The sequence below is a fragment of the Schistocerca piceifrons genome, chromosome 1, assembly GCF_021461385.2.
Source record: "Schistocerca piceifrons isolate TAMUIC-IGC-003096 chromosome 1, iqSchPice1.1, whole genome shotgun sequence".
Lineage (NCBI taxonomy): Eukaryota > Metazoa > Arthropoda > Insecta > Orthoptera > Acrididae > Schistocerca > Schistocerca piceifrons.
The window spans coordinates 515,826,194-515,845,988 of NC_060138.1; the positions used below are offsets into that span (position 1 = coordinate 515,826,194).

At 38.0% G+C, this 19,795-nt stretch overlaps 1 protein-coding gene across 13 annotated transcripts in view; it reads left to right on the forward strand.

Moving 5' to 3' along the window:
* The window catches only part of LOC124797826 (calcium/calmodulin-dependent protein kinase type II alpha chain), a 1,017,246-nt gene that overhangs the window by 820,856 nt on the left and 176,595 nt on the right, over positions 1 to 19,795 (forward strand). For all 13 annotated transcript variants that reach the window (XM_047260866.1, XM_047260890.1, XM_047260884.1 and 10 more), the window contains exon 12: positions 12,435 to 12,524. In XM_047260866.1, coding sequence (XP_047116822.1) covers positions 12,435 to 12,524 — 90 coding nt within the window. The remainder of the gene's footprint in view (positions 1 to 12,434; positions 12,525 to 19,795) is intronic.

Sequence of the window (19,795 nt, forward strand, 5' to 3'; positions counted from 1 at the left end):
CCACTGACAAAAACTCCCTTGCTCAGTATGCTGAGGTTCACCAAGGCCTTCACACACAGGCACTATCCCCCAGATCTAGTCCACAAACAGATCTCCCATGCCATTTCCCCTCACACCCCAAATCTTCCCATCACTCCCAAGAGCCAGCCACAAAGGAGCATCCCCTTCGTCACCCAGTACCACCCCAGAGTGGAACAACTGAATCACATCCTACGCCAGGGCTTTGATTACCTATTATCATGCCCTGAAATCAGGGACATCCTATCTGAGACACTTCCCACCCAACCTCCACAACATCCTACTCCATCCCTATGCCATTCCCAATCCCAACCCCTTGCCACAAGGATCATATCCCTCCGGAAGACCCAGATGCAAAACCTGCCCAATCCATCCACCCAGCAGTTCCTATTCTAGTCCCGTCAGGGACTGGGCCCCCTGTGAAAGCAGCCATGTCATTTACCAGTTCTGCTGCAATCATTGGACAGCTTTTTATATCGGTATAACTACCAGCCAACTGTGTACCAGGGTAAATGGTCACTGCCTGATTGTGGCCAAGAGCAGAGTAGACCACCGTATGCCACGACATGCAGCTGAACATAAAACACTTGATTTCAATGGTTGCTTCACTATCTGAGCCATCTGGATTCTTCACTCCACCACCAGCTTTTCCAAACTCTGCTGATTGGAGTTATCTGTAAAACACATTCCCCCCTCCCATAACTATTCGTGCCTCAACCTCCTTTTTTCCCCCCACCTCCTTGCCCCACAACCTCCTGATGCTGCACCTGTTGGCTTTTTAGTCCCTGGACACTGCCAGATGGTGTTGTCTCTCTCTCCACCCACACACTACTATCCCTTCCCCTTCCCCGCTTGCTCCAGATTGCTGCTTGCATCCCATGTAATAGATGCATTCTGGCCCGAGATGCTGGAGTTGGCAGTTGTATGTGTCTAAGGTATGCTTGCTTGATTTCTTGCTTGTGTGTGTGTGTATGGCTTTTACTGATGAAGGCTGTGGTGGAAAGCTTTGTGTAAGTGTCTTTTAATTGTGCCTATCTGCAACCTGACATGCCTTCTTTATGGTAAGTAGCAATCAGTTGTTTCCTATATTGTTGATATTCGTACCCAGAGTTTCCATTGTTTCACTTGAACCATCTTTTATAAGCAGATACTGAGCTACACCAGCATTTAACTGGTATGCAGATTCTTTTCGAAATGTTGGAGATATTCTGCAGAATGACAAGATTGGAAACCCAATAAGCTATTTTGGAATCAGGTAGATATTTTGATAACATTTACCTCTACATGAATGAAAACAGTGAAAACTATCATGAAATAGCGTTAACAAAGAGAAAAGAAATAAGTGCAAAATTACAGTGAGACAGAATAGGTGGCCAGTGCTAACTTACAGAAGACAAAAATCTGGTGCTTTCAATAGATACATTCAAAAGTGCGAAAAAACTATTCCTAGCTTTCAGCACTGCTAGTTCTTGCTACAGGAAGGAAAAGGGATTATGTTTGGAGAAGCTGAATAGGAGGAGGACCAGATCACTCGGCCCCAAATTGATAGGGACCCACCTGTTGCAAGTACAAGGGGAGACACAAATGAAGGAGTCATCAGAAATAGTAGGAGGTGAAAGGAACCCTATTTTGTGACTAGAAAGTGTTTTGAGTGCAGTGAATGGACAAGAGTAGATGTAAGTGGATGTGTAGCATTCCTCTCAGACTTATACTTTCTGCTTGCTTGAAAATGTTGTACAAATTGGATCGGCCTGAAAGAAGGTAACATAAAAAATTTTGTTTATCTTGACGTAGATGAACAAACAGTGACACATTTGTAACGGAGCCATAACATTGTGCAAATACTAGAAGTTCTCCGTTGGGTAACTGATAATCAAATGAATGAGGTAGAACAGTGCTTAGCACTGTAGGATCACATTCAGGAGAAACAGAGTTGAAATGTCCGTTAGGCCATTCAGTTTAAGTTTCCTGAGGGTTCCCTAAATGTTGTAAAGGCTCCTTTAGAAGAATGTGATCAAAGTCTTACCCCATCTTTGCTCTATCTGGGCTAGTGACGTAACTCATAAGGCCTTGTCATTAACAGTACATTAAATCAGAATCTTTCTTCTTTTCTTTAACTAACATGCAAATAAAGTTCTGAATTATTCAATGCCAACTAGTTCTTGAGCCCTGTTTCTCCCAAACCTTCTGCTCTACTACTGTTACTTGTAGATACACCTCATGTGAGCTGAAATTTGATGACTTGAGAAAATCATATTCAAAACCTGGTCATTGACTTTTGTTTAAATTTGATGGGCATAGTGAATGTTTGTAGAAAGTTAGCCAGTTGAAAACAACTATATGAAATGTAAAATTATCAGGTTCTTGTATTTTACCCAGAGTTAAAGATAGTGGGATGAAGGCTGTCAAATTATTTTCCACAAAATATTACATGTGGGTAAAATAGCCTGTTGACCTACTGTCACAGGAATTTTTTTTATGAAAGCTTAGTACCACATAAATCACATGGTGTGTTCAACTGACTGCCTTGAAGACACCAGTTTTTAGTTTGAAGTGGTTGCATAATTATGTAACACACAAGAGAGCAAGGAGGTTGTTCTTTTATGTGATCTTGCAAGGTTGGCATTAGGTGACTGTAATACATGATCTGATAAAATCTTATATGGTACAGATCTTATTTCTTAGGAACTGTTGATTTGAACTGTACCATGTAATACTCAGCAGTACTTATTTTTATTTTGACAGTCAATTTTGGTCGGAGTCTGACCATCCTCAGGTCATAAAAGACACATTTAACTGCGCTTTCTAGAGGTGCAACAACTAATCATTCTTGAAATGCCCCATTCTGTTATATCACTATCATGTACATCTGTCTTCCATGCAAACTATTACAGTGACACTGTGCACTGGAAGATGGAAGTATATGATGTACGTTTCTAGCATTTGTAGACTTAGAGAAAGCTTTTGACAATGTTGACTGGAATATTCTCTTTCAAATTCTGAAGGTGGCAGGGGTAAAATACAGGGAGTGAAAAGCTATTTACAATTTGTACAGAAACCAGATGGCAGTTATAAGAGTCGAGGGACATCAAAGGGAATCAGTGGTTGGGAAGGGAGTGAGACAGGGTTTTAGCCTCTCCCTGATGTTATTCAATCTCTATATTGAGCAAGCAGTGAAGGAAACAAAAGAAAAATTTGGAGGAGGTATTAAAATCCATGGAGAAGATATAAAAACTTTGAGGTTCGCTGATGACATTGTAATTCTGTCAGAGACAGCAAAGGACTTGGAAGAGCAGTTGAATGGAATGGATAGTGTCTTGAAAGGAGGATATAAGGCGAACATCAACAAAAGCAAAACGAGGATAATTGAATGTAGTCGAATTAAGTCGGGTGATGCTGAGGGAATTAGATTAGGAATTGAGACACTTAAAGTAGTGAAGGAGTTTTGCTATTTGGGGAGCAAAATAACTGATGATGGTCGAAGTAGAGAGGATATAAAATGTAGACTGGCAATGGCAAGGAAAGCATTTCTGAAGAAGAGAAATTTGTTAACATCGAGTATAGATTTAAGTGCCAGGAAGTCGTTTCTGAAAGTATTTGTATGGAGTGTAGCCATGTATAGAAGTGTAACATGGACGATAAATAGTTTGGACAAGAAGAGAATAGAAGCTTTCGAAATGTGGTGCTACAGAAAAATGCTGAACATTAGATGGGTATATCACATAACTAATGAGGAAGTGTTGAACAGGATTGGGGAGAAGAGAAGTTTGTGGCACAACTTGACTAGAAGACAGGCTCGGTTGGTAGGACGTGTTCTGAGGCATCAAGGGATCACCAATTTAGTATTGGAGGGCAGTGTGGAGGGTAAAAATCGTAGAGGGAGACCAAGAGATGAATACTTTAAGCAGATTCAGAAGGATGTAGGTTGCAGTAGGTACTGGGAGATGATGAAACTTGCACAGGATAGAGTAGCATGGAGAGCTGCATCAAACCAGTCTCAGGACTGAAGACCACAACAACAACCACAAGTTACACCAAACTAGAGCATTTTGCAGTTATAGAATGCACACTTAAATACATATTTTATGGTCTGAGTATGGTCAGATGGTAATCAAAATAAGTAGTTTAAAAAAATTAAATACAACTGTGTGTTGCATGATGTATTTTGTAGACTTTATGAAAACTGTTCAACGCTACCTACCCAAAATTGGTGTAATTTATGCTATTTAGGTTGAAGTTGCTTAATGGTTCATGATGTAATAAAATTTGATCAACAAAAGGATGAAACAAAAGTGCTAGAGACAATGTTAAATATGATGTTTGTTGCGAAAAGAAAATTTTTTTATGGTCAAAACGCACATTTCAGGTGTTATTACTGCCCTATAGATAAGAACTCTCTCAGTTGTACATGCAACAAAGTTAAAATGTTAAGAGTATGTGGCAATGTAATGGAATGTTGTGAAAAGTAAGCAGATTGCAAATGAATTAACTGATGAAGATGAAGTTACAGATAACATGAAATAGCTAAGTGTGGTGACATTTTGGTAAAATTTTGAATTTATGTGTAGCAGGAGCAGTTCCTAATGTAGTCATCTGATCTATATTTTCAACAGTTGCCTTAAATCTCCTTCACAAAGTACTGGAACAGTAGACTCACTGACTTTTCCTTTCCAAAATGGACTGTTGCTCCTTACAACCTTCCTTAATAAGACAGTAAACACGAATAAAAATCCAGAATGAAATTCCCACTCTGCAGCATAGTGTGCAGTGATATGAAACATCCAGGTAGATTAAAACTGTGTGCCAGACCGAGACTCGAACTTGGGACCTTTGCCTTTCACAGGCAAGTGCTCTACCATCCGAGCAACCCAAGCATGATTCATGTCCCATCCTCACAGCCCTAATTCCACCATTACCTTGTCTCCTACCTTCCAAACTTCACAGAAGCTGTCCTGCAGACCTCGCAGAACTGGCACTCCTGGAAGAAAGGTGAGAGCTTCTATGAAGTTTGGGATGTATGAGATGAGGTACTGGTGGAATTAGAGCTGTGAGGATGAGTTGTGAGTCATGCATGGGTAGCTCAGATAGAAGAGCACTTGCCCACGTAAGGCGAGGAAGTTTCATAAATAAAAATAAATTAATTAAAAGTAAGGTGGGAAAACTTGTGGAGGAGTATATTGAGAAAAAATTGAAATATTCAGCTATACAATGAGATGACAAAAGTCATGAGATACCTCCTAATGTTGTGTTTGACCTCATTTTGCCCAGTGTAGTGCAACAACTGAATGTCGTATGGACTCAACAAATTGTTGGACGCCCCTGCAGAAATATATTGTCATGTTGCCTCCGTAGCCATCCATAATTGCAAAAGTGTTGCTGGTGCAGGATTTTGTGCATGAACTGACCTCTCAACTATGTCCCATATCAGTGATCTTGGTGGCCAAATCATTCGCTCAAATTGCACAGAATGTTCTTGAAAACAATCACGAATAATTGTTGGCCTGTGACATGGCACATTGTCATCCAAAAAAATGCCATTGTTGTTTGGTACCATGAAGTCCATGAAAGCTGCAAATGGTCTCCAAGTATCTGAACATAACCATTTCCAGTCAATAGTAGAGTCAGTTGGAGCAGAGGACGCAGTCCATTCCATTTAAACATGATCCACATAACTGTGGAGCCACCACTAGCTTGCACAGCACCTTGCTGGTAACTTTGGTCCGAGGCTTCATGGGGTCTGCACTGCACTCAAATCCCACCATCAGCTCTTACCAACTGTAATCAGGACTGATCCGACCAGGCCATGGCTTTCCAGTCATCTAGGGTCCAACTGATTTGGTAATGGGGCCAGGAGAGGCAGTGCAGGTGATGCCATGCTATTAGCAAAGGCACTCAAGTCGGTCATCTGCTGCCATAGCCCATTAATGCCAAATTTTTCTGCGTAGTCCTAAGAGATACATTCATTGTATGTGCCACATTGATTGCTTGTCTGTTAGCAGCAACAACTCTACGCAGATGCCACTGCTCTCTCTCATTATGTGAAGACTGTCAGCCACTATGTTGCCCATGGTGAGAGGCTTTCCCTGTAATTTGGTATTCTCAGCATGCTCGTGACACTGTGATCTCAGAATATTGAATTCCCTAACAATTTCTGAAATGGAATGACCCATGCATCGAGCTCCAACAACCATTTCACATTCAAAGTCTGTTAATTCCCATCATGTGGCCATAATCACACCAGTAACTTTTTCACATGCATCACCTGAGAACAAAGGGCAAGTCCACCAATGCAGTGCCCTTTATACCTTGTGTATGCAATACTACTGCCATCTGTATAATTGCATACTGCTGTCCCATGACTTCTGTCATCTCAGCATACATTGTGTCAGCCAGTTACTTTTCTAAACACATCTGTAAAAAAGTACTTTAACCAATTCCAGATCAGTCAAACTTGAAAAAAATATCAAACAATGGAAAATCCAGCATGGAATGTAACAATATTATGAAAAGGAAAGTTGCACTTACCATATAGTGGAGATGCTGAGTTGCAGATAGGCACTGCAAAAAGACTGTCACAAATAAAGTTTTCGGCTCTTAAAGGCTTCGTCAAAAACACACACGCAAGTGCGCGCACGCGCGCACGCGCGCGCACACACACACACACACACACACACACACACACACACACACACACACACACACACACACACACACACAGTGTGGTTGCAGTTGCCCGAGACTGTAGTCATGTGTGTGTGTGAGTAGCATTTGTGTGTGTGTGATCTATTTTTGACGAGATCTTTATTTGTGAGAGTCTTTCTGTAGTGCCTATCTGTGACTCAGCATCTCTGCTATATCGTAAGTACCAACTTTCCTTTTCATAATGTTGAAAAAAATTATCTGCAGAGATATTAATAAAGGTAGTGTAGGATAATTGTAGGAAACTCACTGAAGAACAGGGCCTAGCATAGTCTTATATAGGACAGAATTTTCCTTAATTTTTGTCATATGTCACTCCCCTGAACTATGGATCATGAAAGATTTAACTACCTAATACATTTACTCATACCTCCATCACTCACTTAGTAGATACAAGTAGCCCACATCCTTACAGCTAGTGTGTCTGTTGGCTATTTATGTAACTAACAGTATGTTGCCACCTGGTAAATAAATGTTTTCTCTGGTATCAGTTAATGTTTATTAATAAAGATAAATAGGCAAAAACTAAAATTTCATTCCTCGGTGAAAGAGGAGAATGGATTACAAGAACTGGAACTTGAAACCAATCAGAGATTAATGGAGGAGGTTATCTTGGAAGTTGGTGGGGTGAGGTGTAACGCAACTTGATAAGTTAAGTAAGTCGTCTGTTACCAGAACACCAGTAATTTTATTGGGTTTGAAACCTTTGGTTAAGCAGTTTTATTGTTCATAGTACATTAACCATTCCCGTACTTTGTCTAGTTCAATCTCTGGAATGTAGATGATCTTGAATTTGCCAGTATCTAAGCATAAAGAGTTAAAATCGTTACAGCTTCATAATAAGATTATACAGAATCCTTGGAGTGTCTGTGTTAATTTTCATTCCTACAGTAAAGCCTGTTGCCAGTATATGGACTTCAGTGCAATATAGTGTCATCCATAGGTTGCATATGCAGGAAACAACTTTATAATCTAATTTTCTTCCCAAGAATGAAGATTGAAAAGGCATCCGAAGTACACAATTTCAAAACTATACTTGATATTTTGGATATCCTGTACTTTCATTACTCTAATTATTAAGAAGTCTTGTTTACTAAGTGATTAAGTAATGAAATTATTCTCCTCATAAAACAAATCTTCTCCACTTAGTGTCAATACCAAAGCAGTCAAACAATGAAAATTTGGGATGCAATAACAACAATGTGAGTTAGGATAGATTGCTACTTGCAATACTGGAGAGGCATTGAATGGCAGACAGGCACATGAAACGTATGTTTAAAAGAAGACTAAGCTATGGGACAATATCCTTCATGTGATTTAGAAAAACACACAATGGGAGGGGGATTGAGGCTGCAGAGATAAGGAAAACATGCAAGGCACGATTTGAGGTTTGAATAATATTGGGAGATCTGAGAAGAGGAGACAGCTCTCTTATATTTGTTGTTTACTCTTTTTTTTTTTTTAATGGAGAGGGGGAACGGAGGTGTCAGTGAAAAGGGAGCAGTGTAAGAGCAGAGGATATGGTACAGAGATAGTTCCCAACAGTATTGGAGATAGCTACAGTGATGTGGTTGCCATTTGTATGAGTAGTAACTGCACCAAAGCCGGTAAATGGTGAGTCATTAGTTTTCATGGTATACGAAATTCCGGTGTGGTTGTATGGAACAGGTCTTACATGTGGGATTATCCACAGTGAAATGTCCCTTACATTGTAGGTTTGGAACCAGAGGATGAGTAGGAATGCACTAAGATATGGTGTAAGTGTTTTGCACAATGGAATATTAATGAAAACAAGACTTTTGGCTGGATATCCCTTATTGTAAGGTGTGATAAGAAGTGAAACACATTAGAAATGAAACAAAAAAGTAAAAATAAGTTTGAAATAAAGGAAACTTATGATTTACAATAAAAGTCATTTATTTTGTGAGGGAGATACTTAGCTAATGTTTAGATATACAGTGTGATAGGCAGTGTAGGATAATTGTAGGAAACTCACTGAAGAACAGGGCCTAGCATAGTCTTATATAGGACAGAATTTTCCTTAATTTTTGTCATACGTCATTCCCCTGAACTATGGATCATGAAAGATTTAACTACCTAATACATTTACTCGTACCTCCATCGCTCACTTAGTAGATGCAAGTAGCCCACATCCTTACAGCTAGTGTGTCTGTTGGCTATTTATGTAACTAACAGTAGGTTGCCACCTGGTAAAAAAATGTTTTCTCTGGTATCAGTTAATGTTTATTAATAAAGATAAATAGGCAAAAACTAAAATTTCATTCCCCGGTGAAAGAGGAGAATGGATTACAAAAACTGGAACTTGAAACCAATCAGAGATTAATGGAGGAGGTTATCTTGGAGGTTGGTGGGGTGTGGTGTAACACAACTTGATAAGATAAGTAAGTTGGCTGTTACCAGAACAGCAGTACCATCATAATTTTCATTGGCTCTGGCATTCCTCACTTCCACTCACCCATAAGCTTCCACTGTTGAGTAGTGTTTTGTGTCATAAATATAAATGAAAGGAAGGAAGGTTTCAGTTTAACATTCCATCTACAACAAGGTCATAAGAGACAGTGCACATGAGGAATAGGATAGAAGCGCGTGTGTGTGTGTGTGTGTGTGTGTGTGTGTGTGTGTGTGTGTGTGTGTGTGTGTGGAGGGGGGTGGGTGGAGAGAATAGGCAATGTCCTTGTCAAAGCAACCATCCTGGCATTCCCCTAAATGAAATTTAGGAAAGCACTGAAAACCTAAATCTCAAAGTCTTAACAGGACTCTGAACCACACTCCTGCTGAATATGAATGTTAAAATAGTAAAGATCAAAAGAAGGCCCAAAAACTAATTTTCTTTCACCACAAGTAAATCCATTTCAAATTTCCTCCTTTCAGTCCATGAAAAAGGACATGTACCTTCACATAGATCTCCATAAGTGAGGACATTCTTGGATGTTTCAAACAAATGACAACTTTATTCTATCTCCCAGAACTGAATTTTCACATGATGATTGGCCTCACTTATTGCAGAATATTACACCATATTCTCAGTCAAGTTTACTAAAAGTTAATACATCTGCTATGAAACATAGAAGGTCAATAATAATTGAAATATTGCTGATCAAAACTGATTTCAAATAAAAATGAAAGATTATGCTCATCCTGTTACACCCATTTATGTTTCAGAAAACAGTAACATATATCTTCATTTCAAAGATCGAAATATGAGGTTACAAACCTTTAAATGACCGTATATAGTCAACCAAGTAAAGTATGTCCTGTCCTTTCTTGATGCATCTACAACTGGATAATAAAAAAAAATTAATATTTGTATGTACAATAATTTGTTACAAACAGTAAAATATGATGTGTTGGAGAGCTCAGCTACATTTTCAAAGTCAAAACTTGTGGTCTGCAAGAAAATTTTTACAGAAGTATTGACACTGTTCTTTTTTTATGTTTGCACAGTATATGAAAAGAAAAGAGGTGTTAAACAGCAGCAATCAGTCATGTAGAAAGAATGACAATTTGTTCAGCTTCCATGATTGTGTGTGTGTGTGTGTGTGTGTGTGTGTGTGTGTGTGTGTGTGTGTGTGTGTGAGAGAGAGAGAGAGAGAGAGAGAGAGGCGAGGGGGGGGGGGGGCTCTGAGAAACCTGAAACTTTAGTGAGGTTTTCATTCTTGTTCATCTGCCTGTTATTTACTCAGCATCTCAACTATACCATGAATTGTTGTTACCTTTACTTCTTCCAGAAAGTTGTATTACAAATACATGTACCACAGACACTCTCTGCATCAAGAAACTGTACTATGCATTTTAAACCCTGAGGGTATCTGTCAGTTGCATTGAGCTATTCACAGTAGATTGATTTACCTGGTCTGGAGTACACAAGCCTGAGTACAGAAAAAAAAGATTATAACATTAACTTACTTAAAAATGGCTAATTATCAAGTAAACTGAGACCTGATTGCAGAATTTGTTATACGGAAGAGAGATGTGGAACATAAGAACTAATTGTTCTTACTCTTAAGGGTACTGGTAATTAGGTAAAGTTAACTGGAAAAAGATGTAAATATGAGAAGAAATGTAAAAGGATTTGAGGATAATAAACATTAAGAATGAAAGTGAACATACCGTTGATACCATTCCAAACTGTAATATAAAGATAATAATAAATTAAATCTGATATAAATTGCAAGAATCTATGGAGTCATTATTTATACACTCGTGATAGTTATTTTCATAAATACATTATCCGCCTCCACAGCCAAGTTTGTTAAAAGCATACTTGAGCACTGGTATTCAGCTTGGCAGTAGACAGTCTGAGTCCTGGTGGTGAAAAATATTTAAAATATTATTATAACCTCTGGCTGACTGCAAGTGGAGGAGACATGGTTCCTCTTCATCACACTCTCCACTGTAAAGTTCTAGGTTAAATTTCAAGTTTCACCACAGTGTCTTGCAGAATGGGACATGTGACATTGTTGATCGTGATCCATCTCCCGATCTGTTGGGTAGGCATGATTAGTTCATTATTCTTTTGGTGTTAGGATTAGGTTATGTGCTGCCACATCTCATCATCATAATCAACAAGAAAATTGTAGCACTACACTACCCACACTTTCATCAGAGTGGGTACATTTGCCACCTGAGATGCAAGCTGGCACAGTGATGTCAAATGGAAAGGCTTGAACAGTGCTGTGAGATGTATAAGCTCATCTTCATTCTCCTAATATTAAAGTTTCTCAGATAACAAATAATAAGAACATAAAAGCCATTTAATTTCGGAATACGCTCCACAAGCAAATAAATATCTGTGTGTGGTATTTTACAACATCTCAGTATAAGTAGAAAGCAAAATTTCAACATAATTTTCTATCTAGAGAAATGCAGAAATAATTAGGCCCATCATCTATTACAAAATAGTGTGGTTATGTTAGATAATTAGGAAACTTCAAACAGAAAAAACAATAGCCTAGTTAAATTCATGCCTGAGTTTTCATCAATAAACTTCCACTCTTCTACATTTCTGCACATTGATGTACCATCATCACTTTCTCAATTCTTTTATGATGTGCTTTTTTAAAAGTTTGCAATTTTCATTGCATGTTATAAGTTGAAATGTTGTATAGGTTAGTTATTTCCTTAGCTATACACTACATATATAAATTGTTGATGCTCATGGCCTTAATTAACTTTATACTCCAAATTATTATGAAGCAACGGACAATAAAGACTTACTAGCATAATTGGTCTGACACACACATATTTTTTACTGTGCAACTCTTTAATTGTTTGCTTAATATTGTCTTGAATTGTTAAAATAATCATATAAAGCTTTCTATTAATTTTTTCATAAATGTTCTTGTAATTAGTATTTGGTATTGATAATCCAAGAAAAAGAGTGTGAATTTAACAAAGAAATTTAATCATTATGTAATGAAGATGATAAATCAACTCAGTAGACAATTCTAGAAATGTCAGAATATCCTACAAGAATAATTTTCATGCAAATAACAGGAGACAGACAACAGGCTGTTACCTTACTTTATTTAAGCCTGCTAATATCTGACAAATATCTGTTGCCTGTTAAGTGTGTTCCATCACTTTTTTTACATTTTATGGTCACTAAATTCATGCATTTTTATCCAATGACAGATGCATGTAAAATAAAGGTTTTGAATGTCAGTCTGTTCAGGCATCTTGTGTTTTTGTCTTAGGTCGCAGTATCATTACCAAAAAGAGCGATGGGTCCCAAGTAAAGGAATCAACAGACAGCAGCACAACTCTGGAAGACGATGATGTTAAAGGTAAGAAAATGATTTCATGTAATACTGTAATTTCATTTAAATGAGGTAAAAGTTTACAAAACTTACAGTTCTGGAAAAGGAAGTTTTGGAAACAGAGAAGGAAATTAACAAAGGTCTGGATGTAGAAAATTTTTCAGAGGAGACTGGAATAGCTGTAACATAAGCATGATGCTGCAGTTAATATTTATACCATAAGAAGACAGGACCAAGGAGCTCTGGCATGGTTCTTCCAAAGTTGATAGCTTACCTATTACATTTGAGCATTCTACTCATATAATATTTGCAGTGTAGGAGTTAGTGAGTATAGCAAGTATTAACTGTAGTAATTTAATACTACTTTCCTTTCTGTTTCTTCTTTGTTTGCTTTGCATGATTAATAGACTAATAGAATTCAAACTGCATAGATTCAATACCATACATAACTTTAAAGTATATCAGAATGTCATTTCTGTTTTTACAGGACAGAGCCTTTGTGTGTGTTTGTGAGCTAGGCATGCCACAGAGATTGCTTTCAGCAAAGTTGCTGTAATCTGAAACAGTACAATGTGACACCTGTTTTGTAGTATTTTCTGCTACCTCAAGATTGTCTTCTAAAATAGGGTCATATTTTTACACAATTTTACTGCTTGGCTTAATGCAGTGTTGAAATTTTATTTTATACAACATGTCTGAATTAAATGAAAATTTTCATAATTGATGTAATCATACATAGCTGTGTTGTTTGTTGTGACTGAATTTCATTAGCGTACCTGCACAAGATTTGCTATTTCCTCTGTTCTACTATGGGAAATTCATTAAAGTGAATGATCTTAACTGAAGTTTGTATAGCTGTTGCTGTTAGTATTTCACTTGTACTGTTATTCACTTTATTTTTTATGTCTTAGAATGCTGTAGCTTAGTAATTCTGCAGCAAATATACTCTTAATCCAAATATAATAAATTAGCAGAATGAAAGGTACTCATATCACATCTTTGATATTGAATTTATAGGCTGTTTACCAACATTTACATAATAACCAGAATTTATTGTATAAAAGAGGACCAAACTTATTCAATGCTCTTAAGGCTGAATAGAGAATAGGAAATCTGACTAATAGGAGAGAAATAATGAAACTATGCTAATGTACATTAAAGGAAGAAGTGGCTGAAGAGTTATTGGGACCAAAAGACTTAATTGTAAAATATGAGTGTTATAAGTTGAGCCTTTTTCTGTATTTAGATTACACAGTGCAACATATCATTAAAAATTTAAAAGCAAGCTAAAAATTCATCTTTTTTCGTCTCCTTTCCTTCTTTAAAAAGCAATATTGGAATGCTAACTATAGCGTTTACTTATTCGATTAATGTTGCTGAAACTACAATGACATATTTGTTCCAGTGCCAGTTGGATGAATATCTTGTTAACCTTAATACTACATTATTATCATGAATTGAAAGCATGAAATAATTTATAGTATAAGCTCCCTGTCTCTAGAGAAAGCTAATAAAGCATATGTAAATATTTATACAATCTTGTTTCACGAAAATCCCTCTGTATCTTGAAAACTCTAAAGAAATAGGTGCAGGCACTCCATAATAGCATATTTTAAGTGTGAATTGATAAGTATCTGCTGGTAACTGTCCTTATTGAGCAGTGTTGGCAAGGTTGGTTTGCATTTCAGGACTTGAATTTGTACTCATAGGTATTACAGTCAGTTATGTTTTAATGTCTATCAGTCTTTCTACATATGTACTCTACAATCTGTTGTGAAGTACATGGTAGAGGGTATGACCCATTGTACCAGTGGTACAATGTCACTTGACATTTGACTGCAGAGAATGAATGTGAAATAACAGATGCAGTGAAACTTACTGACAGAGTAAAACTGTTTTCTAAACTCAGATCTCGAATCCAAATCTTTACCCTCTGCAGAGAGATCTCTTGTTGCCAAGAGAATTCTGTGCAAGAATCTGGATTTGAGTAAAAGTCCCAGATCAGCACACAGTTCCAACTCGTCAAGTAGTTTTACTTTGGCGCACATTCCTATGCATTCTAGCAAAATCGGCATTAGGCACACCTGCATGCTATCTCCCCCCCCCCCCCCCCCCTTTCCCCTCACTGTGTCACTCACACTTGTACACTGTCACTCTCCTTTGCTCACTCTCTATCTGGCTGTTTCCAATATTTCTTAGGGATTCATTCTTCTGTCTCTTCATTTCACAACATCCAATCCTTTCAAGTGTAGTGATCTGCCAGTTCTCATTATAAGAAGAAAGAAAACTGAGTGTGTGCACCTGTTAGCATTTTCTCCTGCAATACATGGAAAGCTCTGTAAAACTCTTTCACTGTCTGCTGTCTCCATGTTAGTTGTTAAGACTCCTAGTGTGTATTGTGCCACTAGTGAAATAATATTATGGTGGTCATTTCATACATATATTATTTGTAAAACTATGGATAATCAAGTGGAACATATATATTAACTTCTTGACTGCCAGCACAGTGTGCACTTTTACTCTTTTTTTGATGGTAGCTCATTTTATATAGTGGTTGTTGCAGTACAAGTCCTCAAGAATTTTGTTAATACTCCCACTTTATACCAGTGACAATGAATTGTAACTGTAGTTTTGGTTTTTGTGGTGCAGGATAATGGCCACAGTCTGAAATCTGCTGATAGTGCCCAGGTGGATGATGAAATATAGAAACATTGATTTTAAAAATTTTAACTGTCCAACTGTAGCAAAGTGGCTTTAAACTTTTAGAAATAGATTCTGAGAACTGACATGCCATATTGCAGCTATATGAAAACACCCTATAGAGACAATAAGAAACACAGTTGAAGAGATAGCAGCTGGCTGGTCATTGAACAGTAACTCTGAGTGTAAACAGAGCAGTGTTCAGCTGCCTTATCAAACAGCTTTCTGGAATCTCTATAATCTGAATCATATGTGTGGCCATTAATTGTTCTACTCCATTACAATCTATTAATTGTGCCACTTCTTATATTCATTTCATAAGAGTGTTACTTACATGTACCTTTTATTTTCATATATTCACTCCTTCATTTGACTTATGTAGCACCAGGAGTTGTTATATTCCTCTTTCAAATTACTGCTCTGGAGAAAGAGCATTCAGCATGTAAGCAAAATTGCTAGGCATTTAGCACTTCATCTCAAAGGTGAATGACGGCCCATCCTCTCAATCATTGTCAGATCCTAAGCAAGAAGTCTGCAGTCTCTTAATTTCCACATTTGTTCACTTTGGCTGAATTAACAGTAGATACTTGGTGAAAATGGCTGTTTTGGTAGTAGCCAATTGGTAAATGAATAAATGAAGTTTTAGAACTTCGTAAGTCTGCATTCATGTTGGTATGTTAATTTTATAAATACGTGCATCATAAGTGGTGTCAGCACATTTCTTTATTATGTTTCCATTTTCTCCCATGATATACCATCAAACATATTCAAAGGTATTAGCTTTACAAGTTTTCCTTTTATACGCCCCAAGTTACTGTAATAATAGGTGTGTTCTCATTTATGATATGCTAGGCAATGGCACCATGACTTGACTGTAGATCACATGGAAAGCTGTGTCACTTTTATTTTCATTGTTGTTACTGCATTACAAACTGTATGTTTGGTAAGTATGATGATCTGCACACCTTTATCAAATGCTTGTTTTGCAGTTTTGTCTGTTTTTGTCGGCTGATTCTAAAAATTTAAGCAGTTAACTTTCTTGATGTTAGTTGCAGAAGTAAAAAAAAAGACATAGTGAATAAAGACATTTATTTTGTATGTCCCTTCTTCTACTTTGTATTGTTACTGTTGTATCAAGTGCATACAGTTAAGTGAGACAACAAGTTTCCAGGGTAAAAGGCAAGCATTTGTGCAACATCAAGGAAAAAATAAATAAATAAATTGAAAGAAGTGTGTAAGAAGCAGGTGGAAAGAAGGGAAACTGCATGGTGGTGCAATATGTCAGAGTCTCTGTTGTTATTTCTTATTTTCTATAAACTTGTTGCTGAGAATTTCTAAATACTGCCATAAATTATTCGTAGGATCATTTAATTTCGTGTCTCTCATACTTTTTATTTGACCATTTTAATTTTCATACTTCATATTTCCAGATGGGTCATCTTTGAGTCTCAACTGTAGTTGTGGTTACTACTCCCTCCTGTGTGTTTGATTACTACCTTATTAAGTGCAAGAGTGTTTCTCTTCATCTTCATTAATCCTCAAATATGTTCTCTTCTTGCCTCAGGTGACCATCATTTTGTAATCTCTACTCTTCTTCAACTGGATAATCTTCACCTGATGTCAGTCCAACTCATTTTCTCATTTTGTTTCTACCATACTATGCCCCCTCCCCTCTTTACTTCATTCTCCTTCCTTCTACACTCTCCTCCTCCTCTGTCCTTCCAGTTCCCCTCTCCCCCCACCCCCTCCCTCCCCCTCCCCACTCCCCCTCCCACCCCTCCCTACCCCCTACCCATCCCCCCTCCCCCTCCCACCTCTTCCTACCCCCTCCCTCCCTTCCTCCCTCCCTCCCTCCCTCCCTCCCTCCCTCTCCTTACCATGTGGCGGAGGCAAAATATTTAAGAATTATATAATCATACACACATTATAAACAGAAAAATTTAGCCACTGTATGTGTGTATCACACTGCAAAAAGCTGAAAGTACTGTGAGCCTCCATATATTATAGAGGGTGTGCTGAAAAGTAAAGCCTTTAAATTTTTTATGTGAAAACTCTTAAAGATTTTTAAATGAAAAAGTGTTGTTCACATTTTACACTACTGGTCATTAAAATTGCTACACCAAGAAGAAATGCAGATGATAAATGGGTATTCATTGGACAAAGACATTATACTAGAACTGATGTGATTACATTTTCATGCAATTTGGGTGCATAGGTCCTGATAAATCAGTACCCAGAACAACCACCCCTGGCCGTAATAATGGCTTTGATATACCTGGGCATTGAGTCAAATAGAGCCTGCATGGCGTGTACATGTACAGCTGCCCATGCAGCTTCAACACAATACCACAGTTCATCAAGAGTAGTGACTGGTGTATTGTGACGACCCAGTTGCTCAGCCACCATTGACCAGACGTTTTCAATTGGTGAGAGATCTGGAGAAAGTGCTGGTCAGGGCAGCAGTCGAACATTTTCTGCATCCAGAAAGGCCCATACAGGACCTGCGATATGCGGTTGTGCATTATCCTTCTGAAATGTAGGGTTTCACAGGGATCGAATGAAGGGTAGAGCCACAGTTCGTAACACATTTGAAATGTAATGCCCACTGTTCAAAGTGCCGTCAATGCAAACAAGAGGTGACCAAGACGTGTAACCAATGGTACCCCATACCATCGCGCCAGGTGATCGCCTGTATGGCGATGACAAATACATGCTTCCAATGTGCATTCACCACGATGTCGCCAAACATGGATGCGACCATCATGATGCTGTAAACATAACCTGGATTCATCTGAAAAAATGACGTTTTGCCATTTGTGCAGCCAGGTTCGTCGCTGAGTACACCATCGCAGGCGCTCCTGTCTGTGATGCAGTGTCAAGGGTAACCGCAGCCATGGTCTCTGAGCTGATAGTCCATGCTGCTGCTAACATCGTCGAACTGTTCATGCAGATGGTTGTTGTCTTACAAATGTCCCCATCTGTTGACTCAGGGATCAAGACATGGCTGCACGATCCGTTACAGCCATGTGGATAATATGCCTGTCATCTCGACTGCTAGTGATACAAGCCCATTGGGATCCAGCACGGCATTCTGTATTACCCTCCTGAACCTACCAATTCCATATTCTGCTAACAGTCATTGGATCTCGACCAACACGAGCAGCAATGGCGCGATATGATAACCGCAATCGCGATAGGCTATAATCCGACCTTTATCAAAATCGGAAACATGATGGTACGCATTTCTCATCCTTACACGAGGCATCAAAACAACATTTCACCAGGCACACAGGTCAACTGCTGTTTGTGTATGAGAAATTGATTGGAAACTTTCCTCATGTCAGCATGTTGTAGGTGTCGCCACCGGTGCCAACCTTTTGTGAATGCTCTGAAAAGCTAATCATTTGCATATCACAGCAATTTTAATGGCCAGTAGTGTACATCTCCATTTTTCGTGTCTACATATTTGCCTCCATCTTCCACCAAAAGGCTCACAGTTGTAGTGTGTAACATGGCAGTATGTAATGTAACTGTCGGTACATGAGCAACAGTGTGTTTTAATCTAGTTTTTAATTTGAAGAGTTTGCCCACACATGGGGCATTCTCTTCTCCAGCATGGCAATTCCATACCAGACCTGAGTGCTGCGACAACTGAAACAGTCATCCATCATCCTGCATACAGTCCTGACTTGGCACCATCAAATTTTCATCTGTTTCCAGAACTTAAAGTACACCTTCAAGAACTTCACTTTGATAGTGATTAAGTGGTCTAAGCAGAGGTGGGGTTGTAGCTCTGTCGATGAAGTTAAATATTCTACACATCAACAAGCTGCTCTCTTGTTGGGAAAAATTCGTTTGTTGCCAGGGCAACAATGCTGAGAAATAAATATGCAGACATGAAGAATAAAGATGTAGAATGTTAATAAAGTTTATTTTAGTTAAAAAATTTTAGAGTTTTTCGCATTATGAAATTCTGTGGCATTACTTTTCAACACAATCTCATAAATTAAATTACTGCAATACTTCTACTGATTAACAATTAATAATGAGTGTTAAATGGAAATGTGCTGTAGTTACAAATGTAGTGCAAAGTGTAAACTTTCCTTTCACCCTTTTATCTATTATTCTATTTGAAGGGCTACACTGTAATCAAGACTGAAACATATGGTAACTTTTGTTTTTGTGCTCCAGTGTCTGATTCATGTTAAGTACAGGATTGCTCTGTCTGTTTTGGAATATTGTTAAGGACATTTTTTTCTTATAGGTAATTTAAGTTCTGATATTTAAATTTCTTCTCACATTTCCAAACTTAACCATGGGCTCTAAATTACCAACAAGTCTGAAGTAATGCAAGTATTGAATCTATTTTCTTAGTGCAGGTGGTAATTCTACAAGTCTACAGTGCATAGATATTTAGGTACTCCATATCAAATTTCTGATCACAATAATTTCAGATGTATTGTTACCACATCATACGTGCCCATTACTGGATGAACTTTAAACATAAAGGTGTTTCTGTTTATTCCTTGCTTCACTGCACTTATTTACTTTAAACCAGTACAAGGTGACCTCTTTTAAACTGCTTCTTAGCTCCCCAG